Raw genomic sequence first — 16818 nt, forward strand, 5'->3', positions numbered from 1 at the left:
TTATAATTTAATTATGAGATAGTGTTTAATTTATGTATCAACCTAGCAAACAGGAATATACATTTTATGCAAAAAAAAAATAAAATAAAATAACTTTTTTGATCAAAAAAATGTATTTCAAAATATTATCCAACAATAAATGAGACATACTATAATCTTGCTAGGTTACATAAATTCTATAAACACTATCCTAATATTATCACTGCTAAACCTAACTAGTCCCAAGTCTTTGCAGCAACAGCCTTGTTAGCTAAGCCTTAGGACCGTTTGTTTTGGTTTTCTACTCCTTATCACTACGTGCAAATCATTCGCAAATTTATGAATGATTGGTATCTAATACCAAAGGGTAGAATAATGTGAGGATTGATCATCATTCACTAATTCGTGAGAAGATACTGAACTTTTATATTTGAAAAAGGTTTCAGTAGGGATCTCTGAAATAGATGACGGTTGATAGAGGAATCTTTAATATCATAATTTCCAATATTCATACTGCGTCCAACAAAAAACTTATGTTGGTCGTAAAACACCGATTTGCTTGTTGAGACCTAATTCTACCTTCATAGATTTCTCGAGATATTTTTTTACGAAGTTTTGTTATAACATCTATAATTGCTTCTGATTTAGGGGGACAACCTGGCAAAATAGACATCCACAGGAATTAGCTTACCGATCATATATATATATGTTCAATCATTTACGTGTAACACTAGGTTTTTAGCAATAGTAAGTCAGCTACCATGACTGACACATGTCGTTGGCACAACCCCCCTTGGCAGATTTATGAAATGTCATCTGTTTTCTCATTCTGTCTCTCTCTCTATAGATATATACCTATTCTTCATACTCATTCCCTCTCTGTACTAAATTGACAAACTTCACTTGCAAAACTGGAACTGACATATATATACGCATTAAAATCAAAATAAACTTAATTACTTACAGATTAACTTCTCATTTTGGTGGTCATCAATTTGACAGCAAGAATACCATGGGAAACTGGAATCAGTCAGTCCTGAATTCTAGTCAATCGAATGTATCTTGTATTGCAAATGAATATTTACTACTGCATGTTTCCATACGAGTTAACTTACATAATTACCCTCAGAACTAGTATTATCTTAAAAGACATTCTAGTCGAACAAAAAAGTGATACACGCTTTTTATATTTGTAGATAGAGACATAGATACAGATAGATTCCGGTGCAAAAAGGCTCCACATAAAGAATATACCAGTGAACCATGGTTTACATGTTGAAATCAGAAGATGTTTGAACGCTTCACCATTAAGAAGGATGGCTATCTCCACATTTCGAAAAATGCAATGGATTATCATAAAGTGCCAATTCAATTGAACACCTGAGAGTGGAGATGGAGCAATTAGGCGTTGGGTTTCTCTCTGGCTTTTCTGTTGTTACCAGACACCACAGAAGTTCTACTCATGCAAACCCACAGAAAAGTTGTAATACGAAGCTGATTGTGATGCCAAGACCTATTAAAAGTTGCACACTAAAATGTGGAGTTTCTGATCAAGCAATTGTTACCAGGCTGAGAAACTCTACTCTTCATTTTATTGGCAAATGGAACTGGATAACATCTAAGCATCGTGTATAGAAGATCAATGAGTTGCTACAGAAGAAGGCTTCAGTTTGTGAATAAATGAATGAGGATATCACTCCTGACGTATAAAATTTAGTATACAGACAGTAAGAATAGCAATTTTGACCAACTTCTGAAGCTACTGAAGCTGACGAAAGTGTAGAATCCTGCCAAGAAGGGGACTGCCAGATCCAAGAGCTCGAGAGAAAGCCCAAATGATATTACTGTGTTTGCAGATTTTCACCAAAAGCCAAGTTGTATATTTGAGCATAGTCGTCTACAAAATGTACCTCAAGGCCCTCCTTGACATTAGGTGCCAGCTCGTCAAAATCTCTCCGGTTAGCTGAAGGAAATATGATGGTCTTCACATCACTGCGCCTCGCAGCAATCGTCTTTTCCTTAACCTGATTTTACAGAAAGAGCATTTCATGATGAATTAGGAAAGCCAGGCAACATGAAAAGATAAAATAATATGGCATGTCTCATGATTTTAACTACTTTATTTGATGTACAGACACTCCAGATAATGACGGCGAACAATTTGTTTGCTCGGTGTGGCAAACATGGAAAATGCGGTCTTACACCGAAGCATAGATGACAAGTAAATCTTGAACCACACTCAATCAACTTGATTTTAAGGGAATGTGCACAAAACGGCCCGTGATGAGCAAATGTAGGGGCAGAACAAGCGTTTTTAGCAATACTTTGACAGAAGATAAAGATTGCTTTACATACCCCACCAATAGGAAGAATTTTTCTCGTTAACGTGACTTCTCCGGTCATTGCAAGGTCCTTCTTGACAGGTTTATTCATGGCAAGAGATAGCAAGGATGTTATCATGGTGCATCCCGCACTTGGGCCATCCTTAGGGGTAGCACCAGCAGGAACATGAAGATGAAGCTTTGTATTGCCAAAAAATGGGTTCTCAGGATCCTTCTCAAGCAATATGGCCCTGGCAACGGTGTACGCAATCTGGGCACTTTCCTTCATGACATCACCAAGTTGTCCGGTGAGATTGAGAGCCCCTTTACCTTCACCTTGCTCAACTGGGGTCGTTTCTATGTAGAGTGTAGAGCCACCCATTGCGGTCCAAGCAAGACCCATAACAACTCCTACTGGAGTTTGATCGTATATTCGCTCAGCATGGAAAACAGGCTTGCCAACAAAATCAACAAGGTTAGATGAGTCAACTAAAACCTTTTCCAACTTTTCAGCAGCTGGAGTTTCCTTTGTCTTCTCAGCTTCCAAAGTATCCTGCCAGGATGACATCCACAGTACGAACGAGTCAGCACCAGTATTAATCGGGACAATACAAATGGAAGAATGCATAGCTCATGTTCAGGAATTAAACCTTCACACAGAACATGTAAGAACATTAGAACTAGCAAGCGATTTCTACCAAGAAACATATTTTCCGTCTCTAGTTAGTTGAATACCATATAAAGCTAATGCTAATTTAATTAACATCATTTAGAGAGACTTAGAAACAAATATCCCATTAGTCTATAATATAAAAGTGGACATATTTGAGATACCTCTAGAGTGCCAGATTGATCCAGAGAAGTTGGAATTTGGTCAGCTGGGGAGTCCACTATTTCAGCTTCAACCGCATTTCCAGAATCCTTTTTATCAATACTACGATCTACTGTTTCCGCTTCTACCCGTTCAACTGCAGTTTCATTAGACACAGAACCAGATTGAGCCTTTACCTCATCAGGTTGGACCTGAGCTCCTTGACGCACAAGTTGTAGAGCAATCTGAAAAGTAATTAATGAACCGAATTGTGAGAAAAAGCACAAATAATATGAGTTACCACGTATCTCAAACATGATAAATTCAAATCATCAAGACTTATGAACCAATGATGAATGATGCATGTGTAACTCTGAAACTTGATGCTCCAACCAATAAACAGAAAGTTATAGCAAAAACCTTTCGGTATATCTTCTCAATTTGCTTTTGGAGATTCCGGACCCCTGCCTCTCTGCAATAATTTTCGATCAAAGCAAGAAGTGCTGAATCTGTGACTTCAACCTGGTCCAGAAAAGAGAATGGAAAACTAAGTGATCTACGTAAGAGAAGAGACATGTATATACAAGCATCAACAATATTTCAACGATGGGCATATCATTACTTGTTATTGAAAATCAGTTGAAAACAGATGAAAGCTCAAAGTATAATGTACCCTCAACAGTAGGTAAGCCAGATAATAGAATTCAAGATCACAGCCAACAGTTCATACAGCACGTCGATAAACGCCAACCACAACAATATCGCTTAGCATCATAGCTCATAACCTTTTCAGCTTACCTCTGTATAGTCATACAGTACCAGCCCCAAATTCATTTTAAGCCAAATTAGAGCTTCCATAACTAGGTTAACTAGAAATAAGTGCAAGATATATCCATACCAGAAAGTCAAGGCAGTGAATTTGGAAGCAAAATACGATCATTGTTCTGTGCTGGTGACAAATTTCATCAAACCATGTTTTGAAATGAAACATTTGTTTGACGAAAATCATATACACAGAAGGGCAAATAATATGAGGAAATTTATGAAGATCCTCCGGCCAGAGCATCCAAAGTCATCTCCCAATTATTGAATCTTAATTTTAACATTTATATGGGACCAGAGTTCTTTCAGCCTCTGTTTTGCTTAGCAGCAGCCACTTTCAGTGGAGTGGTCTCAATAGAACTTTTCATGCATCACCTATCAGCTTAAACTTCACGCTCCCTATGCAGTGTCAATTAGAACTGTGCATTCATCCACATTAGAAGAACCATCAAAAAACAGAGACATACAGAAACAGAAAATCCATCCCCAAGCTTGATGGTCTGGACTCCCAGACACCATCCTGTGAATTACAAACAATTTTCTAGCATGTCTTGTCCAGTATAGAAGTTTTGGGAACATCAATGACATTCAGGCATGAGAACTAGGAGGTGGTAAGTTCCACCTGCCGCTCATCTTCAAAGTGTGTTTGTTTTTGTGTGTGTGTCTGTGAGAGAGAGAGAGAGAGAGAGAGAGTATAGGGAGGCAGAGGAATACCTGTTCAGGTTTGATACCACATGCTTCCCGAGTGGTTTTCTCCAAGTAATCCCTCGCAATGTGCATTTTCTCATCAGTTATATACCCGGCAATGGAGATTACCTCCATTCTATCCAAAAGGGGGTTAGGTATCATTTCAACGACATTTGCTGTGCAGACAAACAAAACCTGCACCAAATGTTAGAACGTAAAACACATTTATAACACATTAAGCAGGTTAAGAAGAGAATCACAGCAAAAAATCCAAAGTAAAACATAATCAAGAACTATGTATATGGAGTAAGTCACTATTGCTTATAAACAATTCAATACTTGCACTTGCAAAAGACAATATGATAGACAGCTAGAGTATGAGACACTTTCTTTTCCGGCAATTCCAACAAAATATTACCATAATAAAGTTTTGTACCATTTTCACTCCATGTACCCTATCAAATGTCCTTGGTTAGATTGTATTAAGCCTCAAGAGACAACCACTGCCCATACCACAGGTTATGCAGCATAGACACACCACAAATAATGAAGCATATAGACACAAGAATGGGAAGCTTAAGCAAAAGGGAGCAGTTAAGTCATGTTACCCACAATTATATGCCAACCTAACAATCTTAAAGCTTCAGTATGGACCAGTACAAGAATCCTTAATCAGAAGTCTACATTAAGATGTTAGCAATCTCAAATAGGTTAGTATCTCAATCTAAAGCTTTCTTTGGGATATTCAGAATATTAAATTTCAAAAATCAGATCTAAAATGTCTTACCATGCACATCAGATAGATCACTATGCAGCAAACAGATACACCACATCATCCAAAGATCAAAAGTTTATAGTGGAAAGGAACACCAAAGTGTATGCCCAACCACAGTACATCCAGTAACATCATTTTTAGGTTTCCAATGTGTAATAACGAATTTTTCTGAACTTGCATAACATGCTAACCGCATTGGTTATTGGGAAGGAAAAATAATACTATTTTGCCCCATTTGTCAAAATATTCTAAAGAGGATCTTGAAACCAAAATTCTAAAGATCATCAAACTTCTAAAGATGATCTTGGAAACCAAATTCTTCACCAGTCTAAATCACCCGGTTGGACTATTGAAAAATCACCATCCTGTGTGAGAAATATAATTACGAATTACTTGTTTAAAAAAAAATGATGAGCTCTATGTAAGAAAATAGAAAAGATTTGAGTAAAATATCATATCCATTCTTAATCATACTCAAGACGAGAAAGTATTTATACAAGATGGTGCCTTGACAGAATGTTTGTACAATTCCAAAAACACAAATTAGACCTCTCGCAGGAAAAGACACAGGGAATATCCGGCGATAAACATGCTGCCTATTCCCCATCGTGAGCATATAAGTAGAGAGAGACAGAAAATATATTTCACTCTCCAAACTGGTACTTTTGAAAAAATTGCTAAAGGAATGTCAACAAAGAGGCATAGGCAACTCGTCTCTGCTACAAAACATTAAATAGCATTGTGTTTACAGAAAACGAGAATGCTATGGGCATGATTTCAACCAATACTTAGATATGAATACTAGCGAAAACCTATAACTATATCGACCTAACCAACCAAATCTAACGGGTAATTCTCTTCTCACATGCCGCAAAATGATTTTGCAGTTAAAGTATGAAGCAGTGCCAGAATGGTCGTGGATTTTAACATTCCATCTCACACTGAGCACCAGGAATAACCATGCAATGTGAGATTTCAAGAAAGTCTTACTTCATACCTATCCTTTCCTATCAACTTCAACAAGGTCAAGCTTGTATGCATTACAGGCAGTCATAAATATGAAAAGAATATAACCAAAGTGTTTCATAGTAGATCAAGAGTTCCTCTCTGTGCTAATTATGAGTATAATTTTACATTCTGTCCATCAAAATCAAATCCATCAACCCCAATAAGAAAAATGCCCCCGTAAAGAAAGTCAAAAGGACATCTCATGATTCTGATCCACATAAAACTAAGTCTGAATCACACTAACCTTGGACAAATCAATCGGAACATCAAGATAGTGATCTAGAAAGTTTGCATTCTGCTCAGGGTCAAGGAGTTCCAGCATTGCACTTGCAGGATCACCTGCATGTCCTCTCCCCAACTGCCAAAAGATACATGAAATCAAGAATGTTATAAAATCTGATAATGAAGGGCACGTAAGGCAAAAAGATAGAATAAAAAAAGCAATGGAGCTGTTCATCATGGACACAACTGATAAGGAGGAAATACCTTATCTATCTCATCAATTAGAACAAGAGGGTTAGCTGTTCCCACACTTTTTAGACATTGCACCATCTTGCCTGGCATGGCGCCAATATAGGTTCGGCGATGCCCCTGACGTGCATCTCAGAGTTACTAAAGTATATCATGATGTGAAGTTTTATCTTCAACTTAAGTGTTCCAAGCATCACCTACCTTGATTTCGGCAACATCAGATAAACCTCCGACTGAGAACCGGTAAAATTTTCGGTTCAAGGCCCGGGCAATGGAACGACCAATGCTCGTCTTTCCCACTCCAGGAGGTCCAGAGAGGCATACTATTTTACCTATAAATAATTGAAGAAAGAACAAGCAATAGGTTCAGTACTCTATGTCCTAGATTTATTTGTTGCAGGGATGCAGCAGAGTTAACCAAATTCACGGAGGCAGAGGAAGAGAGAGAAATGGAAGAGTAAAAGCAACCTTAAACGTGCTAACTACATCTGCTGTTTCCAAACTTTTATTTACTAGTCAAACAAGCGGCAGCTCAAGCACCAAACCTTGCCTAATGAAAACCTGAATTGAACCAACAGCAAAAAGCCAACAAGCTGGCTAAAGTAGACTTTTCTAGTCCAGAATCCAAGGTCAAACATGAAAGTGAAATCAAGACAAATTCTTTTATTTTTCCAACTTGGTACAGACCGGCAAACAAAACCAAAAACTTGAAACCCTACAATTGTCCTTGTTCTGTTTAATTAGCCCCCGCCCCCGCCCCCTCCACCCCCCAATAAAAGAAAAACAAGAAGCATATCTATAAAACCCAAGGACAAGACACATTGTCTACTCTATCAAGCGCGTTCTTTCATCAACTCGTGTCTGTGCATGAAACCACATGCACGCTAATATAAAGATATGTGACGGAAACTATAAAGATGGCTAGTGCAATGGAATGCACTCAATGTATAAAAAACTTCAGTAAGACAGTTGAAAGCACATTATTCAAAAGTGCCAACCTTATTCGAGAAAATTATAAGAGATAAAATTTAACAAACTGGCAAACCTTGTGAGGTTCCTCTCAGTTTCCCCACTGCTATGAACTCCAATATCCTCTCCTTAACATCTGTTAATCCATAATGGTCTTCATCCAGAATTTTTTGTGCTTGAATTACGTCGAAGTTCTCATCGCTGAACAATAGGAAAGAAATTATAAGCAGCATAATTAAACTGTCAGGTATTTGTAGCAAAGAAAAATTGAAAAAGTAGCAACTATGAAGTATTTTACAAGTCTGACAAATTTATATCAATGGGAAGCATACAAAATGAAAAGGTCCACCTACTCAAGTCAATTATCATATTTGCATCGGTTCTAAAGCCAAGAAGAGATTTCCAAAATTACAAAATGAAAACAAGCATCAGCTAGCAACTACTTCGTCTAAATTCCAATGAGCAGGAGTATTCCCTCGAACCTTATGCTCCTAAAGAACCTGACCTTTAAGGCATTTTTGTGTAGTAAGCTCGGTCATTCCAAATGACAGTCTTTGCCTCCATCATTATCTTTCTTTTCAGGGAAACTAATGTCTTCTTTCCTCCACCAACTTCCAGAAGATGGTAAATCACTGTGTTTTTTCACAAGATTAAGAGTGACATTGCCCACTTCTCCATCTAGAACCTCACTCTTCTCACCACAATAGCTCCAACTGTTAGTTTCACCATTTCCACCATTCTCCCATCAGGGTGACAATATTTTACTTGGCGCAAACTCTCGCACGGTCGCGCCTACATTGTTGGTGGTGTTCAGTATGTTATTATGCTTTATTTTTCATGACTTGTGTTGTTTGTTTATGCATGCAGCATAGTTGTTAAAGAATGGCGCATATTTGCACAAATAAATTATATGTTCATATCTTAATATGTTTTAACATCAATATTACACAAACAATAAAATACCAACACTAGAAATATATTAATCATCATACCATAAAAGAATATGTAAAACAAGAAGTCGTGGATTTTATGTTCCTGTTTTGTTTTTCTTTTCTATTTTTATGTTACATTTTTCTATTACTTTCTTTATTACAATTAAGTGTTTTTGTTTTTGTTTCCTATTTTTCTGTTACATTTTTCTATTACTTTCTTTAGAGAAAATAAGTTAAAAAGTTGGTTTGAGCAAGCCTGGAAATATATATATTCCTTTTTTATTTTGTTTTCTCCTTTTTTTTTCTCCTTTCAAACAGAAAAAAGAAAGAGAGAGATGAGCCCTTCCTTCCCAAAACAATAGTTCTGCACCGCAGCTGGGAACCCTAGCTCCGGTGCCGCCTTCGCTATCCCCACCCCCTGCCGTTGGACACTCTTTGTCACGGTGCTGAACCCTCGGCCCACCCCCATGCCTCTTTGTTCCTTCAGCTCTTGCAGAATTGGCAATGCCATGGCAAAGCCAGCGAATCCTCTAAGAACGGCGCTGGGCTCTCTCCTCGCGTTCCATTGCCTTTCTGTGCTTTTAACAACTATGGCATGCAGTTTACCAATTCGAATGCCTTTGGCTTCTACAGGTCTGATATTGGTGGTACAGTGGTTTGACAGTCAATAATTTTGTCCACTAAGTGACAAAACACTAAAATCAGTATGGACTGTTGATCAAATTTGTTTTTCTACTGTGAAGAGAGCTTTTAGAGTTATAGCCAAGTCCAAGGGCACACCCGCTAGCCAAAGCTTGCCCCCAACCTTACCCCATACCCGCTCAAGTGGTTTACGTTGAATGGAACTAATGTCATCTACTAAGTCTGTATAGGAATTCCATAAGCCTCATTTCCCATTCTTTTCCCCGACCTCTCTTGTCGCATCAGTGTTTAATGTTATAGTTCTTGTATATCTCTGCACAGCAACTATGTTAAGGTTGAAATTTCTTCCATTGTATGGGAGCTCTTTTAAGCATTTTCCAGTCACCAATATATGGTTAGCAAGATGCTATTTGGAAGAATCTATAATGGGGAAAACCACCAACAAAGTCAACTGAGACCAAAAAATAACATCATGAAAAAAGAGCTATTTGGCACTGTATAAAATGATCACAATCTTGAGATGGAACTATGTAAATTTACAGTAATTAATCTTGAAACGGAACCATGCAGTAATACTAAATTCAGTCCCTTTGGATTTTTTCAGCCCACAGTTGTGGGGGAAAGATGTTCATTAGCAAATTATTGGCCTTCAGATAAAAGTTCAGTACCATAAAGATGGCACAATAGCATCTATGCTAATTTCACAGCTGTAGGTTTTTCCAGTTCTGAATTTACTCGTGTCAATATCAAACTTCATGAACTAATTCAAACTACACAAGGATCCATGACATGATAATTAACTACAAACCTGTATTCTCCCCAAGGCAATGCAGTCAACCAATCAAGATAATTGCGTGTCACGTTAAATTCACTTGAACTCGCTTCTAATAATTGTAATTTTGTTAATTCTTCTTCTATGACTTGCAGAACATGTTGCGGGATTTTCTCCTTCTTCGGGTCAAGCCTTTCTCTGAACTTTGCTGTAGCGACATAGAATGTGAACAACATTAATCAGAAACTATAATATATAATTACATCAGACAGCTAAGGCAATATACACTTTCATATTTTCCTGACTCTGTGTACCAAGAGGATATGTGAATAACAACATATGGAAAAAGACATCACCTGCACGCATCAGCAAAAGTAATCCATCCTAGTACTAATAAAAGTAGGAACACACATGTACAGGGTGAGAAAATAAGAAAATAGTTGATCTTAGGGTGACCAAGTAAGAAAATAGTTGGTTTTAGAGTGGGATTCTTTAACCAGCTATTCTTATATCTATGCTATAACAAGAGAATGCACTATTATCAAGCCTTTTAATCTGCCTATTCCACCTGGTAACCTTCAAGCTTCCCCATATATCGGCTAACGAACCTAAGGATACAAAGCAGCATACACCACATATCTAAAGCTAGCTACATTAAGTGAGCATCATAATTTCTTAAAAAAAAAAAAAAAAAAAAGGAGGCAGTCATGGACATCCTTGACATTATTTTCCCCGAACCAGTGTAGATTATATCACATCTTTTGCGTATATGATTTGCAAGAGGGCTTTACCCTTATGCAAGTTGTCAACTGCTTTAATCTGTATCAAACACCTATTGCAGTTACAATAAAGGCAATACGAAAGAGGACATGTACAAAATATCAGATTCAATAGAAACAAATCCAAGTGAATTCGACGAAAGAGAACGAACCAGAAAGAGCAGTTTTGTCATCTGTCTCCAAACCAAGTTCCTGCACAAAAAAATGCTTTTATAAAACTTACTCCTAGCAATAAATATCCCACATTTAGAAGCCTATTCAAGCAGAAATGTAGTCACAAATCAGAGTTCTTTATGATATTCAAGTAACGTATTAGAAACCACTTAAAATTTTCCACTAAAATAACATGCCTTCTTTATGGCCTTCAGCTGTTCATTCAACAGGTAGCGACGCTGCTCTCCACTTATCTTCTCCTCAATTGCCTTGGCAATAGATTCCTTAGCACAACCAAAAACAGAGAAAATTTGAACAAAGTCAACAAACATAAATGAAAATCTAAAGGTTCCAGTAGCAATTTATTGTCCAGCCAGTCATACCTGGATCTTGCTAATCTCCATCTCTTTCTTCACCAACTCCAATGTGAGCTTTAGCCGTTTATGCACCTGAAAGGTGCAGAGACTTGATAGCATTAGAAATGTGAGAAAACAAATAAATCCCAACATCTCCAAAACAACACCACAACAGCACGGATGAATAGAGTACAGAATAGTAGTTTTTGAGGAAATGGTTTTTTTTCTCCAAGAACCTTGAGCACACATATCAAGATCAAGTTCATATATTTCTTTCCACAGCCAAAATGCTTCAAAGATCTTTCCAGAATTATACACTTTTAAGGCTTGACATGCTTTTGGCTTTTACTATGTTAAACAGGACATCCATAGACCAGGGAACAGGAACGATGATTTGACCCTCTGTGAAATATTCAAAACCCTTCAGGACACCCAAAAAAGCCATGTAAACTAAGACTGGTCTTCGGTTCCTAAAGAAAGCCTGTCACTAAGCAGGCGGAGACTTGATAGTTACTCTGAAAAATCAGTAGACCTAAAAGCAGGACAAAAAGAAAGTTGAAGGCCCAATATTCATTCTCAACAGGGCTGTATGCCGGTTACATTGTACGTCATAACTACTTACATCAAGTTCTTCAAGCACTTGCTGGCACTGTAATTTGTTGGCACCTGATATTGCTGCTCCAAAATCTGCCACTCTTGGATAAGTAAAATCACCTATATGCTGCAGATATTACAGGTTAGGAGACAACACATAGCCAGAAACATAGAAAGACTGGTTCCCCTTCTTCTAAGAATGACCTTTGCAACAGTCCTTACTTCTATTTTAAGTATATTGTGGTTAAATCAAGCAATAGATTCCACAATTGTCTCAAGCATGCAAAACTCATGTCATTAAAAATGTTAAGTAGTTTTTCCAAAGTATAAAAGACAACTGTTTCTGGACATAAATCTCGAGAAAATTGAATATTTTAAGACAAAATATATTTCATGAGCATATAACATTAAAACAGATATCTTACAACCATAATGTCAATTCAAATTATTAAGAAGAAATCAGCATGCATGTTTCATAAGCATATGGGCAAGAGAACTTCCCCTTTATCAGGAAACAGATGGACAAACCCATCTAACTGCTCACTGATAGCCTTTCAAACACAGTCACCCCCACCCTCCACAATATGGTACAAGGTTGGATCCTTAGACAGCTTTTACCAGTCACCAAAACAGCATCAATAGATGCAACACCTAACAACGGCGTTCTACATATGCAAGGTGACACTGACATCTCAGAGGGAGGTGGTGCCGAAGACATTCGTACCTGAGTATAAGTTTGTGCATGATCTCGCCAAAGGGGGCTTGTTTTCAGAACATCTCTCAAAGTTGATATAACTTCAAAGGATGTGGCCTTGAGAATGTCATCATCCTTATCATATGGTTTTTCCTGAAACACACATAAAAGATATAGTGGAGAAGGCGTCAGATAATGTGGACTTCTAGTTCTATCTAAGAACTCAAGTTATACACACTGTACAAGTTTTGCATACCTTGAGATGATCAACTTTAACTGTGAGAGGATCTTCACTGACCTGCATAAGGAAAATACCTTAGTTGAGTAAAGTTTGCACCAGTAAGATAGACATAAAAAGCACAAATAGTACAACAAATCCTTTTTCTCAACTGTACGCATATGTGAAACAAATGAAAACTTGGTGGGGGGCAAAACAAGATGAGGTTAGTTAATATATAGAGAGTGAGTTAATAAACATGACATATGTATAATCTACAGAAGAAACAAAAATGTGAAGAAAGAGCTCTACTCACCATCTCTGTGATCCGAAGTCGTCTGTGACCGATGAGAACAACCTGATCTCCTTGGATGCTTGTAATCTATATCATTAAACCAGCTTGATCAATCTAAAGCATTTCTCATTTAGATATGAATTCATGGCATGGATAAAAAAGTAGGAGGAGACATTACCTGAGCAAGTGTACCAACTTCATGAAGGCGATTGAGCAGATCCTTTCCTTTGAGGTCATATATGTTCTTTTCTGCATCTGAACCCTCAGTACCTTCCTCGTCTTTAAGAAGGAAGGCTCCTGTATAAGGGGCTTGTCTTTTTCTACTCTCTACTAAAGCTGCTAACAATTTTGGATCCTTGGAAAAAAATCTAATATTCAGATCTCTGCTAACAAGAAGACAAGAGTATGTTTTACCTTTACCTAATAGCAAACTGAAACAAGTTCACAAGGGTAATGGTATATATATAAAGATTATTGTTTAAACTTCTTCACATATGGTACCAAAGAAATTCAAGCTGGGTAGTTACCATTTCTTAATCAAAGCACTGCAAGCTCAAGAAGTAGGATATACAAGACAAAAAACAGCACCAACAAATGATCAATGTTGAATTCAGAATTCACAATGTAATTCATACATTAATGTTATTTTTTTTCGATGGAATAAAATTAATACGAATTTTAATTATGATTTATCAATATTTGTTATGATTTTATTTATAGTTAAAATAGCTGCAATAATATTTAATCATGGTAAATATTTTGGGATCTTACTTGTAGAAATGACGATATACAAATATATTCACTACGAATTTTCTACTGTTAATTATGACAAATTAATCAGATTGAAATCCATATTTCTTCTAATGGATATAATTGACTCGAATATACTAAAATATAATTAATCATATTAAAAATATTATATTTCTTTCTAAAAAATATAATGATACATATAAATGTTATATACAGTTAATTTAAATTTGGAATAACTGGCATATGCGCCTTCACTTATTTGGTACATTTATCAGTCGAGAAGATGGAAAACAGACAAACATCATAAAAGGATAAGTAAAGACATCCAATAATACTATGGCTGTTTATAATACTCCAGGAAGAAATGTAAGAGACTGTAACAGTATAAATATAGTTATACAGAAAGTACACAACCAGAACCAACCATACCTTGACATATATTGGCATATAAAATCCAGGAAACAATGGTCTGTGTGGCAGTGGCAATGCTATAACCTGAACAAGAACAAAGATTAACGAAAATAATACAAACAGAACCCAGAATATAATGATCTATCTTGCAGTGGCAATGCTATAACTTGAAAAAAGAGAAAAAACCATATACTTGTATAACTATGAGAATAACTTGGAACAAACAACTAGAATCCAAAATTTTTTTTCTTCAAAGTAGTCCAATGACGCTTCTTAAAACTCAATGTAGGAAACAGAATATCCAGAACAGAACAAAGCTACTGATAGAGATTAAATTCAAAGGAGAAACAAAGACGATAAGAAAATTTAAGTTTGCCAGCAAGAAAAAACTTGAGCAAGATCACAGGCATTATAACAAGCATATATGTAATTGCATTTGCTGCAATGCATCTAAGGAGCACTATACAGTGCAAAGGATCAGCCGACTCCACTACGTAATCATTTAAAAATAGCAACTGGGAATACATGCTCCAATTTTTACACTGGTAGCTCTTGCACACTAATTCAATTAATTAAATCACAAGATCACCATAGGTCCATAGCAGTGATCTTTTATGCTTTTCAGAAACTCCTGCCCTGGTAGAGTACATTTTACTGGTGGTCACTAGGAAGACACCAAATGATCCTGGCAAAAGAGCATGGACAACTGTGGGGCTGAATTTTTGGAACTGGACAGAGTTCTCCCTGGAGAGAATGCATCTGTTTACCATATGACCTTTCAAGAACCAACTCCAATTAGAAAACAGACCTATTAAAACAGATTAGAGAAGTAGTAATAGCGAAGCACAATAGACTTGCTTCCCAAAACTACAAACTGGCAATGAGCAACATCAAGCCTGTGTTCCTGCACTAACTACTAAACCCCAACCCGAAGAAGGGAAATTAAAGAAAATGGTGACCAGGTCCTTTTTACAATCACTCATTCAAAACTTGGTCCAAGAAAAATTTACAACCTCATGGTGCCAAAGACTACCATCTTGGTGAGGGCAAGGATAAGCATCCTTCTTACCAAACAACTGAAAAAACCCATGCCTCAGGCACCATCTTCTAGCCCTCATTAAAGACAAATTTGGGTTCCTGCTTTCTTGTGTCTAGTCTAAGTATGGAAGAGAGAGAGAGAAGGATGTTAAATTCTGTTTTTAAATACCAGCTTCTAGAAGTAACTCCTTATAACAAAACAGTTCTTTTACATTGCACCATATAGCCAAATTACCTACGTGAGGGATAACTATGTTCTTCTCAGTAACTAAGAACTCTTATAATAAATAGCACCGCAAGGGGGGCGAATTAGTGGACAAATCAGCACCAAGAGAGGCAAAGTTCAGCAATGAATTTCTTGATATGCTTTATGTCGTAAAACAATTCAGAAACTTCTAGCATTAACCTGAAAACAAGCTATTCCTATAAAGTCCTCCTGCAACCAATTCCACTTGTTTCATTGCTAAAAATACAATCACATACGAGAAGATTAAAACTGAAGAACGACTGCAACATCCTAATCCAATAAATAAATTAACTCATACTACATTCCTCAATTGAATAATTAAATCAAATATTCACGTCTCACTCAAAACTATATCAGTGATTTGTAACATAAAATGCAAAAGACAAATTTGAAGAAATAATTACATTCCATTACAATCACTGTGGTGCAAGTTCGTATATATGAATATATATAAACAACTTCTTCCTATCCTGATCATAAAATTAACGCCAAACACATTTTTTTCATATGACATCAGATAATACCAATCCAAATACATAAAGCAACGTCAATCCTGAAAGCTTACCGTTAAACAATCTTCCGGTTTAACTACAGTAGGTACAATAGCAGATGAAGACTTGGACTCTGGTGTCTCTTCGCCCGCCTCGACCCGTTTCATATCTGACCCGGCCGGGTCAACCGGGTCGGACCCATCGGTCGAGTCAGAGCAAAAGAACCTCCGGAAAAGATGCGGACTTCTATTGTGCCCTCGAGGCACCCGCAGCAATGTTGATACGGGCTCTCTAGCGGGCACGTAACCGTGGAGGTGAGCCCCTAAGGGGACCCGAGAACTGCACCTGGTTAAGGCCTTCAACATGTGGAATTATTCAGATGCGGAGGGTTTTGGAGAAACTAGGGTTTGGAATTTATGCCAGGACTTTGTATTAAAGTTGGGTAGGATCCCGAACCGCCATTGCAGATTGATGTGAAGTTGTCTTATGCTTGGGGAAGAAGTAGCAGACTTTTATGAGTTTTCCTCTTTTCTGGTATAAGCCCTGCATAAACCCTTCCCTTGCTCTCTAGTGTCCTAGTACCATCTTTGGTTGCCCCTTAAGA

The 16818-nt window shown here is 37.2% G+C and overlaps 1 protein-coding gene across 1 annotated transcript; it reads right to left on the bottom strand.

The window, feature by feature from the left end:
* Nucleotides 1541–16813, bottom strand: LOC105176824 (lon protease homolog 1, mitochondrial). The gene is made up of 20 exons (XM_011099743.2): nucleotides 16289–16813; nucleotides 14457–14522; nucleotides 13456–13632; nucleotides 13299–13364; nucleotides 13022–13063; nucleotides 12796–12918; nucleotides 12100–12198; nucleotides 11505–11570; nucleotides 11319–11405; nucleotides 11121–11160; nucleotides 10226–10397; nucleotides 7920–8044; nucleotides 7076–7206; nucleotides 6890–6994; nucleotides 6648–6761; nucleotides 4648–4815; nucleotides 3532–3633; nucleotides 3135–3356; nucleotides 2335–2853; nucleotides 1541–2003 (listed from the first exon to the last, which is right to left on the bottom strand). The coding sequence occupies exons 1-20, from the start codon at nucleotides 16577–16579 to the stop codon at nucleotides 1821–1823; spliced, it is 2898 nt and encodes a 965-aa protein (XP_011098045.1). The 5' UTR covers nucleotides 16580–16813; the 3' UTR covers nucleotides 1541–1820.

This window comes from Sesamum indicum, linkage group LG14 (assembly GCF_000512975.1).
Source record: "Sesamum indicum cultivar Zhongzhi No. 13 linkage group LG14, S_indicum_v1.0, whole genome shotgun sequence".
Taxonomy (NCBI): domain Eukaryota; kingdom Viridiplantae; phylum Streptophyta; class Magnoliopsida; order Lamiales; family Pedaliaceae; genus Sesamum; species Sesamum indicum.

Coding starts and splice junctions, on each gene's coding strand:
- LOC105176824 (XM_011099743.2), bottom strand. CDS start 16,579: ATGTTGAAGGCCTTAACCAGGTGCAGTTCTCGGGTCCCCTTAGGGGCT. Junction 11,571..12,099: donor AAGTGCTTGAAGAACTTGAT/GTAAGTAGTTAT, acceptor TGCACCTTTCAG/GTGCATAAACGGCTAAAGCT. Junction 6,995..7,075: donor CTGATGTTGCCGAAATCAAG/GTAGGTGATGCT, acceptor GATGCACGTCAG/GGGCATCGCCGAACCTATAT.